Raw genomic sequence first — 23,144 nt, forward strand, 5'->3', positions numbered from 1 at the left:
CCACAGACTGTGTACATATCACATTACAGCTCTTTGAAAGTAAACTGAATGAACATACAGTGGTTGATTTGAAACTGCACACTTTAATATGCACAATATTACTGATCAGTTATTAATTACGTCTTACATTTTATTAAGGTGCTTTAATTCCCCTCTCAAAATTCTCAGTTTAGATACTTATCTTTTTCTTCTGCTGATTGAAGTTATCAATGATCACACCAATGAAGAGGTTAAGGGTAAAGAAGGAGCCGAAGATAATGAAGATGACGAAGTACAGGTACATGTAAAGGTTTGACTCATAGTCAGGCTGTTGCTCCAACTGCAAGTACAAGAAAATGTATGTTATTATAAATTCACATTACTAATGTGCATCACAACTTAATCTTCATAAGCACGCTCCTGCTTAAACATTCAAAAGCTGTCACTGATGGTTGAGTTTTATGTTTCTCATGTTCAGTCAAGTGTTTGTTTATTCTGTATGGTATTATGTTGTGTAAATAAAGCTGTATTTGGGTTCAGTCAGCTTGCCTCAATGGATCCGTTACAGTTTATTTCAAAACATGAATATGATCATTTTCCTTAATTTGTATCTAGAATTATAATTACTGATAAATATGATATGAACAAATATACCTTTTGTATGGTAAGTTTTCAGTTGGCAAAAACAAGAAATACAGTAATAAAACCTGAATAGAAGTATTCCTTGATTTAAATATAACCAATCGAGAGGTTAAAGGAACACTTTATAAATAGGCTCATTTTCCAACTCCCCTAGAGCTAAACAGTTGAGTTTTACCGTTTTTGAATCCATTCAGCCGATCTCCGGGTCTGGTAGTAGCACTTTTAGCAAAGCTTAGCATAGATCATTGAATCCAATAAGACTGTTAGCATCTCGCCCAAAAATGACCCAAGAGTTTTGATATTTTTCCTATTTAAAACTTGACTCTTCTGTAGTTACATCATGTACAAAAACAGAGGAAAAATGAAAAATTGCAATTTTCTAGGCTGATATGCCTAGGAACTATACTGTCATTCCAGCATAACAATCAAGGAACTTTGCTGCTGTACCATGGGCGTCAACTCTGCTGGCCAAGTATATAAAACTGGAGACCGGAGATCTCCAAAATGGGGCGGGAACTCCAAAAGTGGGCAGAACCTCCAAAATGGGGCGGGGTCTCGCCGTGCAAATACTTTCCCCATTGGCTCTGGCTTCAGCCTATTGTTATTGACTTACATTTCAAAATTAAACTTTATAAAATAAACAGTTGTTCTCAGATAAAATAAACTATGACATATAAATAAATATGCTCAGTGAAAGCAGAGCCCCAAAGCTCGTGGCCAGTGGTTAATGATATAAACGGGAATCACCCACAAGCTCTCCCGCAAGCCGTCCCAGTGAAGCGCAAGGGAAAGGTTTTACTCTATCGCTTTGTTTTAAGCAACGGGGGCGTTCTGGTTCTTGAAATTCACAGGGTAGGAGGGGGTAGTGATGCTGAATGTAACTAAAAAGGTCCAATTTTCCGGTGAGGTCTGGTTGGAAAGTTACAGAACGGCCCGACGATCTCATATCTTATTAACTATTCATCTGCCATTCAGCGCCAAACCCGCCGTGCAGTCAATTTTACTGGTTAAGGTTAGGATAAGGTGTGGGATAGGTTTAAGTGTTAGTGTTTGTGTAGGTAATCAACACTGCAATTGACACAACCAATAAAATCTTTAGAATTAACTGTGGGGCGGAGTTTGCGCTGAAGTGGATTGGGCAGAAAATTGCGCATGCGTGTCATGTGCCTATCTGTCGAAGGGAGGAAGCCACGCCCTATTTTGGAGCGCACACCCTGTTTTGGAGTTCCCGCCCCTATTTGGAGATCTCCAGGCTGCAGTTATATATACCCCTCCTGCCGGCTGCAACTCTGCATCTACACAAACTTAGTGCCGGTCACTTTTAGGCGCTGCGTAATATCATTGCGCCTGCTGCACTCATGGTACAGCAGCGAAATTCCTTGATTATTACGCCGGAATGAGAGCACAGTTCCTAGCCATATCAGCCTAGAAAATCGCAACTTTTCATTTTCCATCAGTCTTGGTACACGATGTAACTACAGAAGAGTCAAATTTTAAGTAGGAGAAATATCGTCATTATATATGGTTATATAATTATACTATATTATAATATATTTTTAAGCGAGATGCTATCGGCCTAATCAGATTCTTCGTATTTTATTTTCGATCCGATACCGATATTTTCAAGCCAAGTATCGTCAATATCAATACTGATACTGATACCTCTAAACTAAACTGATCTTTTAAATTACTGAAAGAATAAAATCAGTAATTATACTTACTTAACATTCTATTTGAAAGTTTTTGAAAGTTTTTTTTTTTTGATAACACTGTCAGAAATAAAATGTACTAAAATTTTGTATGTTAGCTCTTTACTGGGCAGTAACCTCAAAGGTGCACCTTTCTTTACCCCTAAAAGCCAGGGAGCATACTAGTACCATACAAGTACACATGCATTAAGTGTAGATAAGGTACAAAGGTGTACCTTGGAGGGTACCTGATGAAAAACAACCATGGTGTTACATAAGTACTAAAATGTATAATAATAATAATAATAATAATTAATAGTAGTAGTATTATTAGTATTAGTATTATTAATTATTATTACCATGGTTTTTGTTACAAATATTATGGTTGAAATAATGTTCCTGTAGTGTTAACCATGGTAAAAGGAAGCAAGCCAAAAGAGAGAGTGTTAACCATGGTAAATTTGTTGTTACTGCAGTTTTACTACAAATACTGTGGTTACTGTAGCAAAACTGTTTTGTTTTGTTTTGTTTTTGTGTGTGTGCGTGTAAAAAGCTGCCAGGCTGTTGTACCCCTAAAGGTCAAACTTTAGCACAAATTGTTTCTTACAGACAGCAATTACAGGATATAACAACCAATTTGAACTTTTAACAACCAGTTTAAATAAATGTACTTACACAAACTAGCCTAATTAAAATAAATATTTAATGTACACTATACTGTTGAGGTCTATAAAGTCTGAGGTCAGTACGATTTTGAAATGTGTCTTTAACCGTGCTAACCAAGGCCGCGCTTATTTGAACAAAAAAACAGTAAAAACAGCAAGATCGGGAAAATGAACAATTAAAATAACTATTTTCTATTTTAATATATTTTGAAAAATGTAATTTAAAAAGCATCTGTGATCAAAGCTGAATTTTCAACATCATTACTCCAGTCTTCATACTTTGCTACTCAAGAAACATCTTTTTTTTAAAAATAATGCTTTATTATTTCAATGCCATGAGTACAAGAGGAAGAAACATCATTTCTGATTATTATCAATGTTGAATATAGCGCCAGCAGCGAACGCTATCTGTGATTGATTGGTTCTGTCTTTCAGCATCTGTGTGTGTTTCGATGAGCAGGAGAAATAGTTCTGTCCTACACAATAATTCGATAAAAGTTTATTGTTTCTCTTAGAGACTTATTTTATGCACCAAACTTCTTGTGAAATAAATAAAATTAATGGTTAAAAATGCACTTTAGAGTCGATATTTTCATGTGAGGATCAATCCTTTCGATACAACGTCAGTATCAAAAGTATCGATATTTCAGGATCGATAAGCCCATCCCTACTATGCTAAACTATGCTAAAAGTGCTACCGCCAGACCTGGAGATTATCTGAATGGATTCGAAAACGGTAAAACTCAACTGTTTAACTGTAGGGGAGTTGAAAATTAGCCTATTTTCAAAAAAAAGTGGAGTTTTCCTTCAATCGTCTTTTATCTCAAATACTATTTTTAATTTATGTAGTCATAAAAAAATACAATAACATATTAATCGAATGTAACATAGCAGCCCGAATGGTTAAAAAAAAAATAAGAGAAACACTTACATCACGAGAATCCACAGCTGCGTACATGATGTCCATCCATCCTTTAAAAGTTGCCTTGAGGAAAAGAGCAAAATCAATATTCAATAAACGTGAATATACTACAAACTGAAAACCTCATACTAATCACAGTCGGGTTATGCGTTCAGCACGCTTACCACTTGCAGTAGCGCCAGGTATCCGGCTCCCACGTTATCGAAATTAATCTTCACGTTTCTCCAGCGTGCCAATTTATTGTTTTCAATCAGTTCTAAGCAATCACTTTTATTATTGACCACACTGATGGGAAACACCTCATCGTTGGTGATATTAATACAATGGTAGTATTTCCCAGCGAAAAGGTTCACACCCATGATGCTGAAGATCAGCCAGAAGATCAAACACACCAGCAGCACATTCATGATGGAAGGTATGGCTCCCAGCAGGGCATTCACTACAACCTAGAAGAAAAGAAATACATCATGTCACACACAAATACCTTCATATATATTCACTCTTGCTATGGATACAAGAGCTGCGAAACTGCAATGAACTTCCTGAACTTCTACAGTGGATGGCTTACTTGCTGTTAAAAACTAAATCCTTTCCATAGATTAAGATAATAGAGTTCTGAGAAATAACAAGATGACTTTTAGAAGGTTAACAGGGTTTTAAGAATAGCTAAGTCTATTATATCCTACATTAAAGCTAAAAACGGAGTAGGCTTATTCAAAGAATGGCTAAAGTGTCATTCTGCCTTATTCACTCTATAATAATAACTAATATCTCTACTTATTAACCAGCTGCAATTTTTTTCACGGAACATAGGATTTTAACATATCTTGCAGGGGCGCATCACACATATCTTTGAGCTACCAAAATGTGGAAAAAACAAAAAATGAAAACAGAAAAAAACCTTGTGGAGACACGATGACGTCACAACATTTGTTTACTGCAAATGAAAAGAGACACATAACAGAGAAAGAAATGTAAGGTCAAGTCACAAACACCACAAAAACCACCACAGAATCATCAGAATAGATCAGAGAGCTCTCACCACGGCACATGCAGAGAGGCATGCACACTAAAGAGAAAGGTCTAAAAATACTACAGTCTACATACAATATTCATTTATTCATGTGACTAGGATGTTCTCATTAATATTCACCAGCAACATGCAAGAGGACTACAGCTTCCCGACAACATTTAAAAAATTAAACAGTATTTTTATGTGAGAGTTTGCTGTTTTTCTCAAGTAGGACATGTTCCAGGATCACCTTCATTGGTCCTGGGACAGCACTGGGTATGAACCGATCAGATTTTAGGGCTAGGTCTGATGTAGATGCGTTTGTTTTTTCACCTGATCAGATTTGGAGAAATGTTGCATTACATCACTTGCTCACTAATGGCTCCTCTGCAGTGAATGGGTGTGCTCAGAATGAGAGTAATCCACCAATCCAGTCCATCAGTTAACATGGCAGCACCCATTCGCTGCTTGGATCCTAGGATGATAAATTTCTCCAAATCTGTTCAGATGAAGAAACAAACTCATCTACATCTTGGATGGCCTAAAAGTAAATGAATCTTTCGCAAATGTTCATTTAGTACCAATTTTATGCAGAACTGTAACCACTGAAACATAGATGTATTGTGAATTGTTGCAGCACAAATGTTATCAGCAAATCGTTAACTCTGTAACGCTTTGTTTAGAAATAAAGTTAGGCATCCAGGAACATGTCCTACTTGGTTAAATCACGCCACATGATGCATGTGTGTGTTTGTGTGCATCTTACCCTCATCCCCTCAAAGCGTGACAATGCTCTCAAAGGTCTAAGAGCACGCAGTGTTCTCAGGGACTTAATGGCACTTAGTTCAGAGTAACCAAGAGCATTTGCTACCAGACTCACCAACGAGACCTGTGAAATAAACACATGCAGCCAATCATGAAGGGAACTTGTGAGTACACCAAGAAAATATGCACTATCCCCTCGTGATCTCACGATGAAAACGTACCTGTGGGAACTTTTTCGCAAGACGCGAAATACATACCAATAAGTACACTGCTGTTTCCAAAAGAAATTAACTCTAGAGGTGGTAAAAGCGCAAGCACTTTGAATAATTTTCATTACACAGTTATGATTACAACTTCATATGTTTTGCTTTCTGAACAGAACAAGCTTACTCGGTAGCTCAGCCGGCACAGACCTGGACTAAGGATGTGGAATCCTTGGGTACGAATCCCGAGAAAAACACAACTCACAATGAAAAAGCTGTGAAAACAAGCTAAAGTGGCATGTGATTGGCTGTTTACGCCACATTCACTTTTGTTAATACATTTTAAAGGAGAAGTCCACTTCCAGAACAAAAATTTACAGATAATTTACTCACCCCTTGTCATCCAAGATGCTCATGTCTTTCGTTCTTCAGTTGATAAGGAATTATGTTTCTTGAGGAAAACATTCCAGAATTTTTCTCCATATAGTGGACTTCAATGGTGCTCCCAAGTTTGAACTTCCAAAATGCAGTTTAAATGCAGCTTCAAATGGCTCTAAATGATCCCAGCTGAAGAAGAAGGGTCTTATCTAGCGAAACGATCTGTCATTTTTTAAACAAATTGATAATTTATTTATTTTTTAACCTCAAACGCTCGTCTAGTCTCCTCTCTGCAGTGTGCATGCGTAGTCTCTGTAATCAGGGTCAATGCTATTAGGGTATGTCGAAAAACTCCGGTCTCGTTCTCTTCTTCAACGTCAAAATCGTCCTACATCACTGTTTTACCTTTTTTTTGTAAAGGACGTTTGATCTTCTCTGCATGTTCACTTTGTAAACACTGGTTTGATACTTCTGCAGCGATGTAGGAACGATTTTGAAGTTGGGGAAGAAAACGAGTTTGCGCAGACTCAGACAAGACGAGCGCTTAAGGTTAAAAAGTATAAAAATTGTCAATTTGTTTTGAAAATGACAGAACGTTTTGCTAGATAAGACCATTCTTCCTCAGCTGGGATCGTTTAGAGTCATTTGAAGCTGCATTTAAACTGCATTTTGGAAGTTCAAACTTGGGGGACACCACTGAAGTCCACTATATGGAGAAAAATTTAGGAATGTTTTCCGCAAGAAATGTAATTTCTTATTGACTGAAGAAAGAAAGACATGAACATCTTGGATGACAAGGGGGTGAGTAAATTATCTTTAAATTTTTGTTCTGGAAGTGGACTTCTCCTTTAAAAACACACGGAGCATTAGAGTTGTAGCACCACTCAATGGACATTTCAAGTCAGAACTGTGGTGACACATACAAAACCAGTGTCACATTAAACATACCATATGTACATTCATCTGTTTCGGGGGAAAAAACAAAAAAAAATTTTAGCACCACTCAGTGGACATTTCACACTGAATATGTCGCGAAGCGTACATGGCGGTACTTATTTCGCGTCTTGCGAAAAACGTCCCACAGGTAAGTTTTCATCATGAGATCAGGTTGCACTATCCACTTACAAACACACACAGTGTACATCTGGAAAGCACAATGGAAGGTTCATACATACATCAACAATCAGGAAGTCAAGCCAACACCAGGCGTTGGTGAAGTATTTGACAAAGCCGTACGCAACCCACTTCAGAAGCATCTCCAAAATAAAGACGTATGTGAAGACTTTATCTGCATATTCCAGCACCGTCTTTACTGTCTTACGTTGCTCGATGTAAATGTCCTCAAAAGCCTGAACACACATACACATCAACAAATTCACTGGATGTTGAATGTTTTTCTAATAAAAAAAGAACTGGGCTGGTTGTGAGTGGGTTAGTATATTGTGTGTGTGTGTGTGTGCGTGCTCACCAATGCTCCACTGCTGAGTAATATCATAAAGATGATAAAGGACTCAAACCAGTTGTGCTCTACAATGATGAAGCACGTTTTCCTGAGAATCCACCAACTCTTCCCTTTTCCCTTCTCCACATCGACCTGACAACACTGAAACCTCATCACACAGCCTGAGAAAAAGACATAGAGAAAAGTCACTTAATGTGAGTGGACAGCAGAATAACTGAGCTCAGTGAAAAAAGCCAAGTCTCCCAAAATGTCCCAAACAGTCAATACTAAAAGTCTTGCTTTGGTACTATACTGTATATGACATAAAGAGGTCAAACTGTACATTTTTGTAGCTATTTTTATGCTTTCATTCAGATTCAGTCTTCTCTCAAACCCTTGAACAGGCTGTTTTGTTTTTTGTGCACTGAATGTACTCTTTAAGACCTTGAAATTGTTGAATACTAAAAAGGAGATTTGTGAATTTGTTAAAAAGTTTGAGGTCAGTCATTTTTGATTGCTTCTTATGCTCACTAAAGCTGCATTTATTTGATTAACAATACAGTAAAAACTTGTGAAATATTAACAATTTAAAATATTGTTTTTTAGTATATGTGTAGCACATATATTTAGTATATTAAGTAGCACGGGTCTATTTGCAGCAATAGTTAACAATACATTGTATGGGTCAATATCTTTCTTTTATGCCAAAAATTATTAGGATATTAAGTAAAGATCATGTTCCATAAAGATATTTTGTAAATTTCCTACCATAAATATATCAATGTTTTTGATTAGTAATATGCATTGCTAAGAACTTTATTTGGACAACTTTAAAGGCGATTTTCTCAATATTTAGATTTTTTAACATATAATGTGGGGTTTGGGTTTTGTTTCATGTTTTCATGCCTTTTATTTTGTATTTGATTCATGCTGTTTGTGTCTTGCTTCCCTTGCCCTCTTGCATTTCTGCTACTGGTTCCCTTGTTCAATGTGTCATGTTCTGATTGGTTGTCCAAGTCATGTGTCTTGTTTCTCATTGGTTTGTTTTTGTCACATTACCCTCATTGTTTGGTATAAGTAGCCCTCATTTTCCCATTGTTCCTTGTTGTGTATTAATGTTGTAACCTGCTGTTGGTGAGTTGTTTATATTAAGCATGTTTATGTCAAGTCAAGCCTGTTTCATGCCAAACCAAGTCTGTGTCAAGTCAAGTCTTTGTTTGGTTTTTGTTTTATGTTTTAGATTTCACTGTGGATTTAATAAACTCCACTTGGGTTCATCAACATCTCACCTTCAGCTGGACTGATCATTATACAAATATTGTCATATCCTAACAAACCATACATCAATGGAAAGCTTATTTATTCAACTTTCAGATATTATAAATCTCATGTCATGCTCATGTCATGCAGCATAATATTGCTGTGGAATCCATAATGTATTTTTTCAGAATTCTTAAATAGAATGGACAAAAGAACAGCATTTTTTTATCTGAAACAAATATTTTTTTTGTAACAATTTAACCATCTTTACTGTCACTTTTTTTTTTTTTTTTTTTTTTTTTTTTAAATCAATTCAATGCAACTTTGGTAAATGAAACGATCAAACAGACTAGAGAAGGAGCTTTGGTGTTTGAGTATATTAGTCTTTACTTTACATAGTATATTTCAGGGGTGGTGAACTCTGGTCCTGGAGAGCCGCAGCCCTGCAGAGTTCAGCTCCAACCCTAATTAAAACTCACCTGCCTGTTGCTTTCTAGTAACCCTTCAGACCTTGACTAGCTTGTTCAGGTGCGTTTGATTAGGGTTGAAGCAAAACTACGCAGGGCTGCGGCTCTCCAGGACCGACGTTCACCACCCCTGGTATATTTAAATCTTTTTAGAAGAATCAAATAAAAAAACAACTAAATCTAGTTTCCCAAGCTGTGCTTCCCTTAAAGTTCAAAGCATTATTCACAACTCATTTTGCTTCTGTAAGACTGTATTTGAGGGTGAAACGGTACATTCAAAGAGAAAAAAATTGAACTGCGACTAATTAGAAATTGATCCTAATAACGGCCATTCCATACCCACAATGGAGTCAAGAAGAGTTTTCAGTTGATTGTGGAGCATTAGTGCCCTCTTGACCTCAATTCACCCACAAGACCATCTTGACATCTGACAACAGTAATGCTCAAATCTACTGCTATAATCGCCATTTTCTCTAATTACCATTAACTGGCATGAAATGAGTGCGTTAACTATGGGCAATAATTTCGAAAGGCTGTATTACCTACAACAATAGCCTACAATAAAGCCTAAATAGCTTTTAGGCTAATGATTAACATTAACCAATACTGGTTGTAGATGAACATTAACCAGTATCAGTAGCTGGAGGAAAATAATTTCAAAGGCGGAGCCAGAAATCTGTAGTAACATCCATTTCCTATTTGTACACAAATGCCCAAACACTGGTTTCCATGTTTTATGAGGAAACTCCATAGATGTATTATTTTTTTATATTGTACAAACTATGTTTTCTGTCTTTTCACCTTAATACTACCACTAAACTACCCCTCACAGAAAACATTTTCCTCATGGGGACCAAAAAAATATGTCCCCACAGTTTAGAAAATACCAGGTATACACACACCTTCCGTGAAGCAGGCTTCTGGGTCCAGGGACTCTTCCGGCTCCAGCTCCACAGACTCCGCCCCCTCTCCAGGGGGTCGGATATCCACTGTGCTCCCTTCTGAGGAACTGAGAACCGCATCAACAGGCAGCTTCTACCCAGGCATCCATGCAGCCACACAACCAGACACGAGAAAGCAAACACACACATATACACGCACAAGATTAGCCTCGACTGAAGCACAACATCTCGTCCAGATTGCTTTTGCAGTTATTCTCAGTCTCATGCAGTTTCAGATCATTCAAAAGTACCTACAAGCCCGTGGATTTAGAGATTGATTTGATTCATTGAATTGATTTTCTAATTAGCAGCCAGGCGTGAAGACAAGCGTCTCTGGCTTCGCCGTGTAATCTCACAGTCAGCTGTGGGTACATTTGATGTGCCTTCATTCCTTCCTCATGCATGTTTTTTTGTTTCTCAAGGTGCATTTTTTTTCTCATCCAAGCTTGTGAACTTGTCATCAGATGTTGAGTGCTTTGAGTATTTTCATGTCCAGTGCAAATGTCAACCCCTTACCTTTCCCCACCCCTTCCAAAAACAAATGGTTTCTATTGGATAATCCCAATACATTTGGATTGGCATGATTCAGATTATCACATGACCCCACCCCATTGAGTGCAATCCCTTGATTGACATGAAAACACAGGCTGGAAGTCCATTCCGTTAAGCAGTGGTCAAGCTTCGGTCCGCCAGTCAGTTTGAAGAGGAGGGGAGCCGCATTAGCGTTAACTAACACCAGAGCCACACGCCAAGTCTGAGACAGCATTTCATTAGCTTTGATTGGGGAAAACGACTTTAACTGGATCTTAACACGGAAATAGCAGGCTTTTAGGAAAACATATGAACTCAGAGATCATTTTCTGATGATAGTAACCCTTGAGATGCTAGTTCATCAGCGGTTAAAGACTATTGTGCAGCTAACAATAGCATATATAGCTTGATTTAGGACTTGAAGTATATTGTCTGATGCTATTGTAGATCTAAAGTACTGGGTAAGAACTCATAATAATGAAGTATTCCTGACCACAGCGTATTATCCTGACGGGTTTGCTGCCGCTGAATTGATATAACGGTCAGTCAGAGAAACACAGAAGCTAAAAAATACATAGAGGAGGATGCTGTCTAAAACTGAGCTGGAGCGCTGGTTGCCGTGGCACCCAGCTAATGCGGCGCGGGGGAATGATGTAAGCATGCTGTGTGCAATTTCAGAATCTTCCAGAATGTCTCTAACATTTTAATCACAGTAGGAATATAAGAGGCTGAGCAAACCTGAACAAGCTGCCCTGACCCAGACTGAATGGATTCACTGTAGAGTTTCTAAGCTTTAAATAAGCCTCTCATTAATCTGAAATATGTTTTGAGGTTGGATCTAAAGTAAGTCTAATTGATGGATTAAAGTATAAAGGTTGAAATGTTCTGATTTGCTTCCTAATCCGCTGTTACTCTCTGGTACTCCCTAACTTTCAGTTCATGCCTTTGAATCTGATTAGGAACAGATCTCATTGGCAGAGAAATAGGAGGTGGCACGAGACACATGAGTCGTAAAGTCGAGTTATCATGAAATTAAATGTTGGCTTGATTCCAACCAGAGCACAACCTCCTGATTGTATATGCACAAACAAGTGACATAAATGCAATTACTGTAGCAATTACACACCTCAGCAGATTGAGAAATGCCTTCTAATGGCCAACTGCTAAGAAGAGAGTCCCACTATTGCAGCAGTTTACAGTGCAATATATGAGTGAATACTTGCATATTTGTAAATAACAACATGATAATCAGCCTTCTGATATGAATATAATATTCAAAAGAATTATTCGCAACTCAAGCTTGTAGCTGAATCGACTAGCTTTCTTCATTCTGATATGGATCATTTTGAGATGCACTAATTCTGCATTGACTGCAATAATTAAAGTTTCCTGTTTTTCAAAGCTCACCTCTCCTCACACACATACACACACATGCACACTCAACCGCCTCCTGTTTTCAGGTAATTTAGCTCTGAATGCTCACTGATAGCTTGTACAAAGAAACGAAACATACAAGCTAATGTAACAGAAAGATGTTCGATGGGCTATTGATGTAAAATGATGATCTTGCTCATTCCATATGACTGAAGGTACTGCAAAGAAGCCCAGTGCTACAACAGAAACACAAAGTCATGTGGAAAACAACAAACCAAAACAAAAAGGCTGACAGCTGTCTCTCTTCGGTGCAAAATAGGGTTGTTTAAGAGGGAGGGAAGGGCACAGGCATTGAGAAACGAAAAACAAAAGGGCAATCCGATCCAAAAAGAGAGATAAAATGAGATAGAGACGAGAGTTTGGTCTGATTTAGATGACAAAGGCAGTCTCCATGGTTAGTGTGGGTGAGGAGGAAGGTGAGTCTCTTACAGGGCTCTCTCAGAGAAAACCTGGGGTTCGTCTGTCATAACGCTGCAATAACAGGTCACACACAGAGAGGAGATACACACTTCACATAACATGGATAATAACGTCTGCAACTTCAACACTGAACCACTTAAATTAGATATAGAAATAGTTAGAAGAGGGGAGAGAGAAAAGATTAAGCACAGTGACAGTACTGCTGGAAAAGCATGGAAATGTGCTGGAATACACACACAGCCAGAATATAACACATATAAACACACACACACACACACACAGTTAAGCATACTCAATTTCACCCTGGGCAAGGATGCTGAATTTAGCAATTTCCTCAACAGCCTCATTCATAGTCTGGGATGCATGATGCCATGCCTGCTCAGTTGGTCGTAAGTAATACACATTAGAGTGTGTGAGAGGTTGTGTGTGTGCAAGGCTGTGCATGTTTATGAGAATGTTGATATAATGAGTATACTCAGTAAGTCTACCTGCTACACTGCCCAGAGGTTTGTATTAACTAGCTGCAGATGAACAGGGTCAAACTGCCCTGAAGCCCATGGAACAGTAAAAACACTTTCATACACACACACACAATGGGCTGCAGCTCTGAGCAGAGAATGATGTAATGGTAATATGACTCAACACAACTGTTTGTCCCCTAAAGGGAAAGAGACATTGACTCCTGATGAATTACAAACAAACCTAAAACAATAAATTCATTTTTTTTTACAACATGTTACATAGCAACTCTCTCCGACACTGAAACACAAAATTTAGAACTGTGTTTCATGCATATTAAAACTGAAACTTTAGCCATAGAAATCTGGGCTTACCTCTTTACTTCCCTCGACGTCAGACGAGTCGCTACTGAAATCTTCCGTGTTCAGATTTTCAAAGTCCGACTCTCCCACCGCAATGGGTACTGTAACAGTGAGGCTGGGATTGTGTATGAACGACATGTAGTCGCCTTCCTCAATTCCATACTTTACGTGACCTTCCACCCCATTACCAGGGGAGACGCAGCCCTCCTTCAGATAGTCTTTAGTGAGGTCGACGGCCACCGGAGCGTGATTGGACAAACAGTTTTCCTTGCCGTCGCTGTGGAGGTCATCGAGGGGTTTCTCTTCATCTAGAGTGCGAGGTTTGCTGGCCAGGCAGAGGCTTTGGAGGAACTGGCGTAAAGCTGACTTGACCAGAGCGATACCTTTTTGTATTCTGCCCACTGCGATCTGCAGGTTGTTCATTTCGCTGTCGTCATCTGTGGCGGCCAGGTTATCGGCACTGAAAGAGCTCAGCAGCAAGGCCAGGAACAGGTTCAACACCTGCCACACAACAACACACTTTCAAAATCAGCAAGATCAAACAGAGATAAGATGAATGGATTCTACTCATAAATGATCACATACTTTTTAAATGTATTAAATTGATCAACAGTGACAGTAAAAACATTTACATACATCAATATATATTTCAAATAAATGCTGATATTTTAACTATTTTCAACATTGATAATAATAATAAATGTGACTTGTGAAACCAAATCTGCATATTAGAATGATTTCTGAAGGATCATGTGACTGGAATAGTGGCTGCTGAAAATTCAGCTTTGCATTAATGTAAAAACTTACATTTTGATTTTTTTTTTAACAGATAAAAGTTAATAATAATAATAGTATAGTAGTATAGTATAGTAGTAATAATATTTTTATCAAATAAATGCAGCGTTGGTGAGCATATGTAACTTCAAAAAAAATTCATATTAATATATATTAATATTTGAGGTAATATTAATATTAATATTACCTCAAAATAAAATAAAATTACAAAAAATGAAAGGAAAACAAATGTGATAAGATGAATTATGAGTTACATGAAATATCCAACATGACATGTAAAAATACTGTAATACAAATATTGATACACCATTAGAAATAGTAATTAAAAAACAAACAAAACAATTACAATGACCAAATTAACAAAAACAAAAAAACACTAAACTAAAATTAAAATAAATAAAAATTAAAATAATCATAATGGTTCTAAAATAGACTCCATTTACTTGTGCAAATTATAATTTTTAATTTTTTTTCTTCGTTGTAATTGAGTTGAGATTGACTCTCACAACAAGATCATGATCGGTTCTGTTTTGTTTTGACTAAACAATTAAATATTGCCTTGGTGACTCTAATTCATGCTCCAACAGTGGTTTTGGCTTTATGCTGAGGAGCATGCATGCAGCATCATGCAAAAGCAAATATTTTTGCTTAACGATGCCACTGTAGAACACCACATTCACATGTCCACTAATGACAACGATTAATTTATTCCATAAGTGTCTAAAATATCTAAAGTGTCTAATCTATCTTAACAAGTATATCAAATGACTGAATGATCGACATCCTGTAAAACATAGCCCTAATCCTAAACCTTAACCATTAAAGATGTAAAATCAGGTGGACAGGAAGCCGCTGAATTCAAATCCCTAAGATTTACTCTTAATTTAAACTCAAAATCTACTTTAGTTCATGTGAATGTTGTTGCAGAACCAACAATCCACCAATCTATTAATATTAAATGTACATGAGAGGAATAAAAAGGAAGACAGGAAGAAGAAAATTAGAGGGAAAGCCTATCTTCCAGGTGTCTCCGTGTGACATGATTGATCTTACCACAAGATTCCCAATGACCATGACCATCATGAAGACGATGAGACACATTGTCTGTCCAGCCACTTCCATGCAGTCCCACATGGTTTCAATCCATTCACCGCAAAGCACTCGGAACACAATCAGGAAGGAGTGGAAGAAATCGTCCATGTGCCACCGCGGCAACTCACAGTCTTTTGAGATCTTGCAGACACACTCACGGTAGCTCCTTCCAAACAACTGCATTCCCACCACAGCGAAGATGAAGACAATGATGGCCAGGACGAGGGTTAGATTTCCCAACGCACCAACTGAGTTACCAATGATCTTTATCAGCATGTTCAGGGTGGGCCAAGACTTTGCCAGCTTAAAGACTCTTAACTAAGAGAGAAAATGAGACAAAGAATGTTAAAAAATAGATGTTTTCGTGATCAAGCCATTACCCTGAATTCATGGAGTCTTGGAAGTATGAAAAAGCCAAAATTGGGTTTCTGAAATGGTATCAGACATACAGTCCAAACCTTTTGCAAGCATGTAGAGTTCATTAAGCTCAAGTATTCTTGTCATGAATTTTACTCAAAATGTAATATGCATGACAATTTATAATGAAAACAACAGTATTACATTAGAAAAAGCAAGATAGCAGCAGCTTCAAACACCAATGACTAGAGTAATTTGCTCACCAATCTAAAGGACCGCAACACAGAAAGTCCCTCAACATTGGCCAGGCCCAGTTCCATGAGACTCAGGCTCACGATGATGCCATCAAAGATATTCCAGCCTTCTTGGAAGTAGTAATATGGGTCTAGAGCAATTACCTTCAGACACATCTCCGCTGTGAAGATTCCTGTGAATACCTGCACAGAGCCGACAGCAACAAATCAGCGCCTAAACAATCCTAACAACTACCAACGGAACTAAAAATCTCAATACAAAGCCAACAATAAGAACTTTTACACAGTGCACTAAAACATGTCAAACTACCAGCATTTTCAATGTTTAAAATTTGTGCAATATTAAATATGTTAAGAGTTTGTCACACCACAGAAAAATGTGTTAACTACCCAGCCAAATTTGAATGATTAAAAAAAACAAGTAAATAAAATAAGTTATCCAAATCTTTAAAAAATAAGCAGTATTCTCTGCTCTCAAATGCTGGGGGCGTCCGCTGACGGCACTGAAACCACACCCACTTGCGGGAAAGCCATCGCCTCTCTCAACTGTGAAATAACGATACAACCTGAATGGATGCTCCCTCCAGCAGCTTAACTGGATTTACACAGCCATGCATGCATTTACAGTTGAGGTCAAAAGTTTACATACACCTTGCAGAATCTGCAAAATGTTAATTATTTAACCAAAATAAGAGGGATCATACAAAATGCATGTTATTTTTTATTTACTACTGACCTCAATAAGATATTTCACATAAAAGACGTTTACATATCATCCACAAGAGAAAAAAATAGTTGAATTTGAAGTTGAAATGACCCTGTTCAAATGTTTACATACACTTGATGCTTAATACTGTGTTGTTTCCTGAATGATCCACAGCTGTTTTTTTTTTGTTTAGTAGTAGCTGTTCATGAGTATCTTGTTTGTCCTGAACAGTTAAACTGTCTGCTGTACTTCAGAAAAATCCTTCAGGTCCCACAAATTCTTTGGTTTTTCACCATTTTTGTGTATTTGAACCCTTTCCAACAATGAATGTATAATTCTGAAATCCATTTTTCCACATTGAGGACCACTAAGGGACTCATATGCAACTATTACAGAAGGTTCAAATGCTTCAGAAGTAAACGCAGTGCATTAAGAGCCAGGGGGTGAAAACTTTTGAACAGAATGAAGATGTGTACTTTTTTTTTTTTTTCCTTTGCCTAAATATCATATTTTTTCATTTAGAACTGCCTTTCAGAAGCTACAGTAGATACTGACATGTTTCCCAGAAGATAAAAGAAGTTACATTTACCCTGATCTTCAAATTCAAAGAGTTTTCACCCCTTGGCTCTTAAGAGTTGGCACCCCTTGCATCGTTTTCCTTCTGAAGCATCAGTGGGCATTTGAACCTTCTGTAATAGCTGCATATGAATCCCTAAGTTGTCCTCAGGGTGAAAAGATGGATCTCAAAATCTAGGCATAGCTAGCTAGCGAACTGTAGGCTGTAGTAACTAATGGTAATGACAGTAACTTGCGATTTAGTGAGCGAACCACTGATGCTAATGCACTCTAGTTATTCAGTATTAGGGGAGGGGCCATGATTTTAGGCCCGGCCAAAAAATCCTAAGCACAAAAACCGTGAAAAAAACGCTTAACGGTCTAACTCCACAATTCAGTACTACATGGCTCACAGTCTTTGTAGTGTGTTTTCAGCAATACAGTTCTAACATTTATAATGTGTTTAGAAAAAATTCCTTGAAATGCCTTTACACAGACTTTAAACGATTTTAATGCACTATAACAGTTTGCTTGAACTTAGTGGTATAATTACTTGTTTGTACTGGTATAATTATTTGTTGTACTGTTTTTATGCTGATGTAAATCAAGCAAATCATTTAAAAAATGAGAATCTGGAGAGCTCACCAGGTTTCCAACAGAGAGGACATTGGTGAACCCATCTGTCATAGGGTAGTGTTCCATAGCCATGAAGAGGGTGTTGAGAACAATGCAGATGGTTATGGCCAGGTCTACAAACGGATCCATCACCACCATGTTCACAATCTCCTTCACCTTCAGCCAGGCTGGACAGCAGTCCCAGATCAGGAAGCAGTTGGCAAACTTGTACCAACATGGAGGGCACTTCTGCCGTGATTCCTCAAGTTCTGTGAACAGAAACATTTTCTGTTTAAATCTAAAAAAAGTTAAAAAATGATTGCTTTTAAATAGCTTTCAAATAAGAAGATTGTGTTTTTTTGTGAGAAAGCCACATTTGAATAAAAAATCCAAATAGGGCTAAAAATGAAAGAATATTGCTTTATTTTCTTTATTCTCTTTACAAATCACAGAGAATGGAATGAAACCATTATGTCAAATTGTCAAAGTGTTATTATATTTGAACACATTTGTGTGTATGTGTAAGGTCAGTGTGTTTCAGACCTTCCATAGTATTTGTCAGAATGCTGGCCACACTCAGAGCTCTTTTTCTGGCTACTGTCTCATCCAGATAATCTGACGGCTGGTGTGATCCTGAACGTTTTTTACGTGCCTCAGACTCAGTGGTCGTGCCCTAGAAAGAAAAAAAACACATCATGAGATGAAGCATATTATTGTTAACATAATAAGGTGTAGCATCCTTAGGCATTTCAATTGCTCTACCTCAGGTAATAAACGTCCAATTGGTGATGTTGGCACAGATGTCCCACCCACCAGGGAGACCACTCCGTTGCAATCGACCGTGCAGTGCATTTTCCCATTGGCTGGGAGCATAATTCTAGGAGCATGGCTGCAGTGACTGACAGTGGAACTTCGTCTCTCAATACAACGTGGTACGAAGAGTGATCCTCGGCGACTGTCGCTATCCTCAAACGTGCTGTGCTCATCGTCCGCAAAATCATTCTCTGAGCCGAAGTCTCGCGCTCTACCACGAAAACTGAACAGACTGGCGCGACTGTTCCTCCTTGGGGAGAAGAGAGATCCACGAATGCTGAGAAGAGACTGTAAAAGAGATTGAAAAAAATACAAGAGAATGTAAAGTACATACATTGTACTTTTTTAAAATGAAGATTAGGGATTGATTGGTACAGTATTTTTAACACTGATACTAACTGACTGTTTATGTAACCAGTACACAAATTAAATTTGTATTTAGTCTAGTCCTAATATTACTGGAATAATAATTAAATAATTCATTACTAAAGTTCACTCACCAAGCCTGTATTTATTTGATCCAAAATACAGCAAAAGCAGTAATATCCTGAGATATTCTTACTTTTTAAAATAACTGTTTTCTATTTGAATATATTTTAAAATGTAATTTATTCTTGTGATCAAAGCTTAATTTTCAGCATCATTTCTCCAGTCTTTAGTGTCACATGATCCTTCACAAAACATTCTAATATGCTGATTTGCTGGTCAAGAAACATTTTATTATTATTATTATTATTATTAATATTATTAATATTTAAAACAATTTATTACATATATTCTTTGATGAATAGAAAGATCCAAAGATCAGCATTTATCTGAAATAAAAAAGCTTTTGTAACATTATACACTATACCATTCAAAAGCTTGGAGTCATTTTTTTTTAATTATAAAAATTAATACTTTTATTTAGCAAGGATGCTTTAAATTTATCAAAAGTGATGATTAAGGCATTTATAATGTTACAAAAGATTTCTATCTGATAAATGTATTCTTCTGAACTTTCTATTCATCAAAGAAACCTGAAAAAAGTATACTCTGTTTTCAACATAATAATAATAGTTACAATAATAAATGTTTTTTTGAGAAGCAAATCAGAATATTAGAATGATTTCTGAAGGATCATGTGACTGAAATAATGATGCTAAAAATTCACCTTTGAAATCACAGGAATAAATGACATTTTAAAATGTATTCAAATAGAAAACAGTTATTTTACAGTAAAAATATTTTAAAATTTTACTGTTTTTGCTGTACTTTTTAGGCTTGGTGAGCAGAAGAGACTTCTTTTAAAAACACTCTAAAAAGACTAGCTCTGACTAGCAAAAGTAGCAAATTATGGTTCATAGCTATGATCTAGACTAGAGGCACAAGCCCTTTGATGTGTCTTCCAAAATACACGAACACATAAACACATAACTTTATCTAAGTTTATCTAAGAACTACTATCTGTACTAATTTCCCTGTAGATTTGGTTGTGTTTGTCATCATCAAAATGCCTACCCTTAGTTTTGAATTCTGCATGCTGAAAGCATTTCCACCAAGTTGGTGCAAAAATGTGTAAACATTGATTCGTTCCATGTGCTCATATTACTCATATTTCAAAACTGTATATCTGATTTGTCTTATGCTAGATTAATATTTATATTAATGTTGTTGCAGATTAATTTGCATGCATATGCCAATGGTAGCATGTTTTATGTTTTATAATAGATTTCTGGTGGATTCAGATTTGTTCAAATGAAATGAAACCACATTTCAGCAACATTTACATTTGGATTACTTCTGAAGCATCTTAGTAATGCCTCTGTGCCACCGCACGTCCTGATTTTGCTGAGTTAGATGTGTTCCTGGGTCAACATATTTTGCTGACCCTGGAACAACATTTTAATCCAAAAATTTAATCTTGACCACATCCCTACACCTAAACCTTACCTTACCCATGAGTAATGCCTAAAATCAGAGGAAATGATAGATGAATGATACTGATGTACAAGCACCAAACACTGATTGTAAGCCTAAACTTCACAAAAACTATAAAGTGATTTTTGAAATCTGATTGGTTAATCACAATGTTGTTCCAAGGTCAACATAGATGTTGATGCAGGAACATGTCGTACTTGGTAAAATCAGGTTCTGCCTGTGCCACCTTTAGCCCTGTAGTCCTCTGTGTATAAGTGCATACTTATCGCACTTCTCCCTATCGCACTTCTCGAGTCGATAAGCACTCCGCCCACCTCAGTAACAATATAGTTGAAAAGCTAAGAATGATCTGAGGAACACAGAAACGTGTATCAAACTACATTTCCCATAATTCCACACAAGTCACCTGATTTGGAGTGGAGCACTTCTTCTCATACGAGAGTCGGTTGGCATCGATGGAGAATCGAAATCCAGGCCGTCTGATGCTGTCCTCTGAGGCGGACTTATGGAACTTCTCCTGATCGGCTTTCTCTTCTTCTTCCCTTTGTTTTCTTTTCTTCCTCCTGTTCCTTCGCTCTTTAGCGCTCTTGGAGCTGAGTCTGGACCCCCCCGGAGGAGCTTTCCTCTGACAAGCCCCCCCTCCCGCTGTACTCCCCACTCTCTGTTGCTGCTGCCGCGGCAACCTGCCAACCAATCACAGCACAAGCACCGTTGTCAGGGGCAACCAGAGGTAGACTTAGTTCAAGCTCACATACCGAAAGCAGAGACAAGAGACAGATAAACAGTGAGCATTAAAGAAGGAGGGAGGATCGCTTTATGTGATCAGACTAAATTACAGGTATTAGTCGCATTGTTGACCTTTGCCACTTTCCGTACTCACTAATCCTTACAACTGCATTATGTTTTTTTTCTTTATTATGGATTTCTGTCTAACTTTTGGCGTCACACGTATGGTAATAAGCCTAATTATTAGTACATAGTAAAAGTAATTCTGACCTCTCGCTCTATCTATTTATCTGTCTATCTGTCTGCCACCATACATAATGCATAGTCGCCATTTTGGAATTATTCTACATCTTGCTCTTTTTGTCTCTTTCCCTATTTCTCTTGATTCCCTCTTTTTCATGTTTACTAGGAGAAAAGACACTCCCTCACTCTCTCTCATTATCTGTCGGTTTCCATGGCGACAGGGCAGTGTTAGCCGCAGCAAGTGTGGTGCTGAGAAACTTCAGAGATGACGAAAGCAGAGGAAGAGATCAAAGATCAGGAAATGAGAACAAAATAATGATCAAAACAAAAATAACTGTAAATCAATGTGACAAATGGTCAAAACTGTCTGGGCAAGTGAATGCATGTCTGTGTATTCTGACACGCTAGGGTGAGTGTGTGTGTGCGTGCTACCTGTGCCTCTTCCTGTTGTCTCTTTAGCTGTTCCAGCATGGCTTGAAACTCTTCCTCTTTCTGTTGAGCCTCTTCTATGGTGGCCTGGTTTTGCTCATCATATGCCATGGCCACCACAGCCAGGATGAGATTCACCAGATAGAAGGAGCCCAGGAAGATCACAAGAACAAAGAAGACCATATAGGGCTTTCCAGCTGCACGCAGGGTCTGTGAGAAACAGAGCACACATATACATGAACAAAATGTTGCAATGCTTTTTTGGCAGAAAGACGATGGGAAAACAAGTGAAAGGATATTGATTAATTAATGGAGAGATGTTGATGTGGTCTAATGCCTACGGGGAAATGGGCTAAACTTGTACATAACATTTTCTTTATTATTAAAGCTTTAGTTCACACAAACATGAAAATTCTGTCATTAATTATTTACCCTAATGTTGTTTCAAACCCATAAGACCTTTGCTCATCTTTGAAACACAAAATGTACAGATAATGGAACAAAAATGTACAGATAATGTACTCTCCCCCTTGTCATCCAGGATGTTCATGTCTTTTTTTCCTCAGTCGTAAAGAAATTATGTTTTCTGAGGAAAATATTTCAGCATTTTTCTCTATATAGTGGACTTCTATGGTGCCCCAAGTTTGAACTTTCGAAATACAGTTTAAAAACGGTTGTAAACAATCCCAGCCGAGGAAGAAGGGACTTATCTAGTGAAACAATTGGTTATTTTCATAAAAATAATAAAATTTATATACTTAATAATGTCAAATGCTCATCTTGTCTCACTCTGCCTGAAACTCCCATCTCATGTTCTCCCTGAACTTCGAAATCGCCCTATATCGCTGTTTTACCTTTTTTGTTAAAGGTGTTTGATGATCTTTGGATGCTCACTTTGCAAATCCTGGGTTGGTACTTCTGCAGTGATGTAGGATGATTTTGAAATTATTTTTGAAGTTGAGGAGAAAATATTATGGGAGTTTTAAACTGTATTTTTGTAAATGACAAAATATCCTAACTGTCTTGAACCAGAATACTCTAAGTTCAGGCAGGGGAAGACGAGCATTTGA

General features: G+C 37.5%; 1 protein-coding gene across 1 annotated transcript in view; it reads right to left on the bottom strand.

Moving 5' to 3' along the window:
* The window catches only part of scn1lab (sodium channel, voltage-gated, type I like, alpha b), a 43,401-nt gene that overhangs the window by 4,616 nt on the left and 15,641 nt on the right, over window positions 1-23,144 (bottom strand). Inside the window, 16 exon segments of the mRNA XM_051112353.1 lie at window positions 178-319; window positions 3,906-3,959; window positions 4,061-4,342; window positions 5,675-5,797; window positions 7,430-7,603; window positions 7,723-7,877; window positions 10,325-10,457; window positions 13,582-14,070; window positions 15,418-15,774; window positions 16,077-16,250; window positions 17,974-18,212; window positions 18,487-18,616; window positions 18,706-19,044; window positions 21,083-21,286; window positions 21,288-21,359; window positions 22,078-22,284. Coding sequence (XP_050968310.1) covers window positions 178-319; window positions 3,906-3,959; window positions 4,061-4,342; window positions 5,675-5,797; window positions 7,430-7,603; window positions 7,723-7,877; window positions 10,325-10,457; window positions 13,582-14,070; window positions 15,418-15,774; window positions 16,077-16,250; window positions 17,974-18,212; window positions 18,487-18,616; window positions 18,706-19,044; window positions 21,083-21,286; window positions 21,288-21,359; window positions 22,078-22,284 — 3,274 coding nt within the window.

Source organism: Labeo rohita, chromosome 6 (assembly GCF_022985175.1).
Source record: "Labeo rohita strain BAU-BD-2019 chromosome 6, IGBB_LRoh.1.0, whole genome shotgun sequence".
In the NCBI taxonomy this organism is placed as follows: domain Eukaryota; kingdom Metazoa; phylum Chordata; class Actinopteri; order Cypriniformes; family Cyprinidae; genus Labeo; species Labeo rohita.